The sequence below is a fragment of the Magallana gigas genome, chromosome 2 (assembly GCF_963853765.1).
Source record: "Magallana gigas chromosome 2, xbMagGiga1.1, whole genome shotgun sequence".
Lineage (NCBI taxonomy): Eukaryota > Metazoa > Mollusca > Bivalvia > Ostreida > Ostreidae > Magallana > Magallana gigas.
The window spans coordinates 9,510,727-9,518,033 of record NC_088854.1 but is presented as its reverse complement, the minus strand read 5'-3'; the positions used below and the strand labels follow the sequence as shown (position 1 = coordinate 9,518,033).

The window sequence follows — 7,307 nt, the reverse complement described above, 5'->3', positions numbered from 1 at the left end:
ACTTAATCACAATTGTAGAAAATATGAATTTCAAGACATTTTCCTATGATTTCGAGATAATAGCAAGACCTTTCCTTTCTTTACTATATTCTGACCGAAGATATTTTTGCCGCATATTTTCTTAAATTTATTTGATATTTATAAATACCTCTTGGTTCAGGCGATGTTCATTCAATAGTATGAAAAAATTCCAAGATTTCCCCTTTGAAACGCCCCCTCTACTTGTCAGCTAAAATAAAAAAGTCAACGGTGATTTTCCATTGCGGAGATGTACCAGCCCGGATGATAACGTTGAAAAATTATGCGAGGTATTACGAGTTACTTCCGAATGGAGAAAAGATGTCAACATTCCCCATTATAAATTTCCGTAGGAAATCTGTTTTCGTTCCTGTGAATTTTTACGAGGGAAAAATGATAACGTGTGAATAAAGTTATCTTGGAAATTTTCCCTTTCATCGATTTCAGTTTAACTTCTTTCACAGGTATGTGTATTTTTATTAAAATATTCTAAATGTGCAGCATAAATATCTTGGGACAGACTATAAAATGATAGAATGAAAAATTTAACGAACACAAATGCATATACATGTATATGTTTTATACTACAAATGACCAAAAATAATTATCCATCAATGTAACAACAGCTTTAGTATTTCAAAAACAGTTGTGTCATATTAACATTGGTGTCCATATTTTAAGCTCACAGAGACAAAGCCCGGGAGGCTGATTCAATACCGTCAGGGTCCAGTTAAAGATTTTGAAGAAGTTCCATATCTAAGTCATTACTGATCCTAACTTTACCAGACTTGATTGGATTGTGCATCTGGGGAAAGTATCATAGGATGCACCATCCCTGCATTATGGTCAAGATAGGATCAATGATAACTTGGATACGGGGCACCTGTTCTTAAACTTTAACCCGGTCTAAAAAGCTTAACCTCCTTCAGTATCTACAATTCATGGCTCAGACTCGGCATTCAAGTCTGTTAAGTCTTTAACTATCCCCATATGCACCACTCAAGCAAGGTTGTTGAAGTTAGGAAAAGTAATAACTTAGACGTGGCACCTGAGCTGCGTGCAAGATCGTAGCAGCTACCCTAGTCGCTAGGTCGTCATCTTCCCAAGTCAAGGGTTTCTGATCCGCTCCGCTCTACATCAAATTTGTAGAAAAGATAGACTATAAAAAACCGATAGCAGTAAGTCAAATACTTAATAGTCCGTCTCAATTTTATCATAAAACGGTTCAACATTGATGAGAGCACAATTAACATCATAATTGAAACAAGGTTTTTTATTTTTTTTTTATTGGAGCATGCAAACTTTTATGACGCCCAGCGTGCGAGGTTTCCAACCCCGTCAAACTCTGCCTATTCGGTCAAGGGTTTATGTAGAGCGGAGTGGATCAGAAACCCTTGACTTGAGAAGATGCTAGGTCGTAGATATCTAGGTCTATAAGTTGGAAATATAGCTAAAGACTATTGACATGGACACAATTTGTTAATTTCAAGCTGAACTATACATATTAAATTCACAACTTATATGATGAATAAAATATCACTAAATAAGTAGATTTCACGTTTGTTACAAAGTGGTAACTAAGGTTGCTATCTTGAATTGATGCCTAGCACAAAATATTTACGCTACGAATATCTATTTAGTGGCTATGTTACATGTAGCTTACCGTTCAACAGCGTAGCTGTTACCTAGCTCAGTCTTAATGGCTGCTACGATCTTGAACGCAGTCCAGGTCTAAAAACAACCGGCGCGGACGCCGAGGATATAGCATAAGTCAAACCAGTATTTCTTCAATTCATCGTCTAATTCAGTCAAATCTAAGTAATGGATATCTGCCGATAACAGTTTTATATGAAAAATATCAGACAGTGTTGAGGCCCGTTAGGGCCGATAACTGATATTTTTTCATACTGAGACAGTCCGATTTTGAAGGGTATCAGAACTTAAACCACTGGTAACGGTCTGATATTAAGGTGGGGTTTTACAATTTTTACCTTTACAAATATTTTTAAAAGCTATTTTTTTGGTTAAATATTGAAAAATTTGAAAATTCTTAACCGGTAAGAATTTTTCAATTATAAAGTACTTTAATTCGCATTGATATCGACAGATGTCCCATACCACCTTAAGAAGCTCACTAATATCGGACTGTTACAGGTAAAATTTTATATTGCTGGAACAATTTAAAGCAAGTTTTAATTAGAAACATTTACATTTTCAACTCTCTTTGTCTGTGATAACATTACGAATCAATTTTGAAACCTAAAACCCAATAACTTCATAAAACATGTGTGACACAAAATGGGCGCCAATATCTCCTCAAACGATTAAATATTTAAAAATGCTCTTCATATTAATATATTTACATTTTCAACTGTTCTTTTCTGTGATAACATATGAATCAATCTTTGAACCCAATAACTTCATAAAACATGAGTGACACAAAATGGGCGTGTCTTATAGCATAAAACGAAAAACAGTATTGGCTTCGCCACGTTGTTATACATAGCATGTGCTACATAAAAAATAGTGGTTTTAAAATAATGTTGTTTTAAAGTGTACAAATTGGAAATGATATATCGCATTTATGAAAAAGTGTTCCGGTCAATTTTTTTTTTGATACGTCGATCAATAGAAATTAAAATTATTATCTTCATTATTTACAAAAACGAAGTCGATCGTTTTCATCGGTAGGGATCATCACATTTTCTGGAATCTACATACATATAGTATAATGAGGACGCCCACTTTTTTTTACAGACTTAATGCATAGTCAGCGCAGGTCTGTCTATTGTTTTCCATTTAATGGTAGCTGTATATTTATATATTTAAGCTTATGTTAAAAGGAGATAAATCGACAAACATGCGCTCATGGTAAAACAGACCAAAAACTGTTTCTTCTTGCGTTCGCGTTTTCTGTTGTTGTGTATTTTGACCTGTTGAATATTATGATTTACCACGTGATTTCTTACTGTATGAACACAAATGCATATACAAGTATATTTGAGTGAAATCACAATCTCTTTAACTGTGATAGTGTATAGCATAGGAAGTATGAATGTATACATCTTTATCTTATCGGCAAAGAAAAATGATCTGCATTTTTAGTTTTTTGTTTTGAATTTTGAGGCTTTATTTTAAAAGTACTACGAGGTATCTTTATGCCTCATAAACTAAGCGGAATGTATAATGCGCGCACATGCACAGGAAAAGGCAACTTTTGCTTTTGGTAAGAAATGAAAATTGGGTAATACTGATTTTTTGGTTTGTTTCTCATGAACAAATATAAAAGCACAAGGAAATTAGGAAAATATAAAAGTTGTTTCGTAAGTGAACTTTACTGATTGTAAAAATCATTTATCTTTCTTGCATATAACTCGATGATAGAAAATAGTTATGCTTACAAACCCAAACGTATTCGCATTTAAATGACATTAACACATATCAATAGTTTCTAAATTATTTGTTATTTTTACACTTTAGACAAATTATATAAATATATCAAAATGGACCATTATTCGCTAGTCTGTGCTATGCACTTTGGGAATACCTCCTCTGGTATTGCTTACTCATTAAAACGTGAGTATTGTGACGATCCAATGAGAATCACCGTCCCAGACTGGAATGCCCCGTCGTCCGTACAGATTTCTTACAAGACCCCAACAACCATTCTTCTGGACAGCGAGAGAAAATTCGTAGCATTTGGATATGAAGCCGAGTCTAAATATGCCGAGTTCGCCGAAGACGAAGAACATGATGAGTATTTCCTCTGCCGACGATTTAAGATGTTGCTGAACAATACCATGAGAAGAGAGGAACACGTAAATATTTTACAAGAATTCAGTTTATATTGTTTACTCATCCAAGCTATTGATTTATTTAAATAATTTCTTTAACTGTATCTAAACGTTTCCTTAACGCAGGGGCTGCAAATGACAGCGAAGATCGCAGACATAACAGAGAAGAAGGAAATGTTGGCCATCGACATATTCAGTCTCTCGATCAAGTACTTTCGAGATCTGATGGTATACACTGTGGATAAGAAAGGTATAGGAGTGAAAACGACGGACATCAGGTGGGTGCTGACCGTTCCGGCTATGTGGTCAGACCCAGCCAAGCAGTTCATGACGGAAGCAGCAGAAAGGGTATACTTTGTTCGCCTATAAAGCAATCATTCCAAACTCAAGTGTTTTTAGGCGGGTTATTTTCAAATTTTGAATTATTAATGAATATTTTGTGATATTTTATTAACCAAGGCTGGAATTCCAAGGGCAAACCTTGTGTTGGCTTTGGAGAGTGAGGCAGCCTCCATATATTGTAGTAGACTACTAGTAACATCCACCGAACTAGATGAGACTGATGATATCTTCGGTGATGGCAAAAAGTACTTGATTATTGCCGCGAAGGGTAAAGAAGTTTGCACATCTGTCTGTATAAGGTGTGTGTGTGTGTGTATATATATATATATATATATATATATATATATATATATATATATATATATATATATATATATATATATTTATATTTATATAGGTGAAGTAGTTGTTTTCACCGTGCACGAAGTCACAAAAGATCACCACCTAAAGGAGTTGGCAAAGGCAAGCAGCGGGGACTGCGGAGGAACCTGTGTGGACAACGACTACAAAAACACTCTGACTGAGATTCTTGGTGAAGATTTCTTGGAAGAATTCCGTTTAAAGTATACCGGGGAATATATTGAACTTTTCCAAGACTTTGAAATGAAAAAGAGGACGCCATTATCTGAAAATCAAACGATGATCACAATGCGAATCCCGGGAATGCTCTCTGGATTTTATGAGGAACGGAAGAATCAGAAATTAAAGGAAGCATTTAAAAACTCTACATATAACAAAAGTACGAGATTTGAGGGGGACAAAGTGCGAATCACACCAGCGTTAATGAAATGTTTCTTTGCTTCAGCTTGCGTTGGCATTGTTGACCACGTTAGGGATCTGTTATTAGAAAAACTAAAACATCATAAGATAGATACAATAATAATGGTTGGTGGATTTTCCGAGAGTCCAATTCTGCAAGCGCACATCAGATCAGAATTTCCCGACCACAGAGTTGTAGTGCCCAAAGAAGCTAGATTGGCCGTGTTAAGGGGTGCAGTTTTGTTTGGCCACAATCCTAGCATAATTTCAGAACGAATGGCAAAAGGCTCGCATGGCATTGCATCATTTTGAAAAAAATATATTCAAAGGAAACAAAAGACGAAGATATTTGCGAGCATGTAATGTATATTTACTTACGAAGATCTATAAAAAAGGGATAAATCATACGTGTTGAATTTTTAAATCTTTCTAACGCCATGTACTACATTTTTATCATTACATAATAATAAGAGATGCTGACAAACTTTTTCAACAACCACGCGTTGCATGTTGGAAACATAAGTTACTAGTATCACTTTCGATTTCGACATTATATATCTATATTATATCACAACGTACAAGTTTTTGATAATTTTGAACGGTGTTTTTATGTTGATGTATTTAAAAGACATACTCTTGCAATGGAAAAAGGCAGACACTTATCTATTCCAATTCATGAAAGACTTTGTAATATTGTTAAACTGGAGCAATTTAAGATGAATTTCATTTATTCAGCTGTTATAAATTTGAGGACAGTTTTTGAAAGAAATTTATATACTTGTTTTCATACTACAAATATTTTTGAATAAATATCAGATATCCTTAAGGCTAAGTTCTGTTTCAGTTATATATCTTCAACAGTGTAAAAAATAACTCTCTCATTTATCAATAAAAACTAGCTTAATTGTCAGAAATATTTTCCTCTCATGTGAATGTGAAATATAATAATAAATCTTTTATACTAATATGCAATAAAAACAATACCTGTTTATGAATATATCGGGCCTTTGCCAATGATTGTAATTGTGTCTGTGCCAAACAAAATATACATGTTCTTAGGTTACATAAATTTAGATGCGCAAATTGACACAAAAGAAAAAAAGGTACTTTGTAATGATATTCTCCAAATGTTTGAATACTTTAACAATGATCAAAAGTCAAACTTATCAAAGATCTCTATTTTGTCAATCAGAAGTATTCAATAAAAATGTTTCTTCAAACATACGTCACCAATCCAAATGTCACTTCTTAAAAAATGAAAGATGATTTTAGACAGTCTGTAAATTCATTTCACAATTTCACATGGAAAGATAAAATTAACTCCATATCAGATCCAGCTGACTTTAAATGTTAAGTACAATTCCATGGATCCTTGAATAGAAATGCCTCCAGAGACCTTTTAAAACAGAACCTCCGCTAAATCAAGGCGATCACGTTCACGGTTGATCCACATCGCAGTCACTTTTTTCTGTCTCCGTACTCTACATCTTCCATCAGGGTTAGGGTTATATAAGTAAATGTATTCGCTTTAATGCAAAACTAAGTCAAATAAATAAAGGTGAAAATTAACTAATAGGATTTATGTATCCCAACTTGAGAGAAATTCAAAGCCACCCTCCCAACCCCTTAAGGTGGTAAGGAACATCTGTCAATATTAATGTGGATTAAAATGCAAACACAAACAGAATTCTAATTCGTCCGTAAAGAGTACGGATCTCAAATGACGGATTTGCCAATTTGCAAAATCTTTTGCCAACTCTAGTCCCCTTTCTATGTGGTCTGCAGTCAAAATTGGGCGTATGGGTGTCTGTTTTGCTTTCCGGTTAGCGCTTCAAGAAGCTTATCTCTGCAAGTTTGATTAGAATTGTTTACTCCATGCGTGTTGTCTCTCCTTAAGAGTTGAATCGTTTTCGCGTCGCTTGCAGTACACGATGGCAGTTCAGTCTGACTGCGTGGTACAGCGTTGTTTTCCACTCCGAGGCCTTTCCTGGGCTGATTCTGTTTCCTTATATATTTGCCATAACGAACAATGACGCTTTGTGACTTGCTCATCAATCTGCACATTGCATCTTGTCTGTAGCATCTCTATGGCCATACCGGTTTCCTGTACATTAGGATGTCGTCCATGAGGCATCACATGCAATTCAATGGTGTATAAAAATGTTATATGTCCTTAAATATTGTCAGTATATATTGAAGTATAAACAGTAAGTCTGCAATGCTACCTAGGGCTAAGACTTTTACGTTTGTCTTCGAGCGAGAGAACTGATAAGTCAGTTAAGTATAACAAACGTTTTAGGGTTATGATTAATCATACACTTCATTTAAAACAATCAAAATTTAGATGACAATAATAGGCCTAATATAATATAATATATACAAGTAACTCTTAAC

General features: G+C 34.6%; 1 protein-coding gene across 2 annotated transcripts; it reads left to right on the top strand.

Annotated features, from left to right (window-relative positions):
- Positions 1 to 3,106: 3,106 nt before the first annotated feature.
- Positions 3,107 to 5,942, top strand: LOC136272704 (heat shock 70 kDa protein 12A-like). Of its 2 annotated transcripts, none has more exons than XM_066074914.1 (5): positions 3,107 to 3,244; positions 3,499 to 3,836; positions 3,939 to 4,160; positions 4,272 to 4,422; positions 4,552 to 5,942. In XM_066074914.1, exons 1-5 carry the CDS (start codon positions 3,205 to 3,207, stop codon positions 5,223 to 5,225), a joined length of 1,425 nt encoding a protein of 474 aa, XP_065930986.1. In that variant the 5' UTR covers positions 3,107 to 3,204; the 3' UTR covers positions 5,226 to 5,942. The 2 variants fall into 2 exon arrangements, with proteins under 2 accessions (XP_065930986.1, XP_065930987.1); XM_066074915.1 differs by having other exon boundaries at positions 3,205 to 3,341; positions 4,552 to 5,941.
- The last annotated feature ends 1,365 nt before the right edge of the window (positions 5,943 to 7,307 follow it).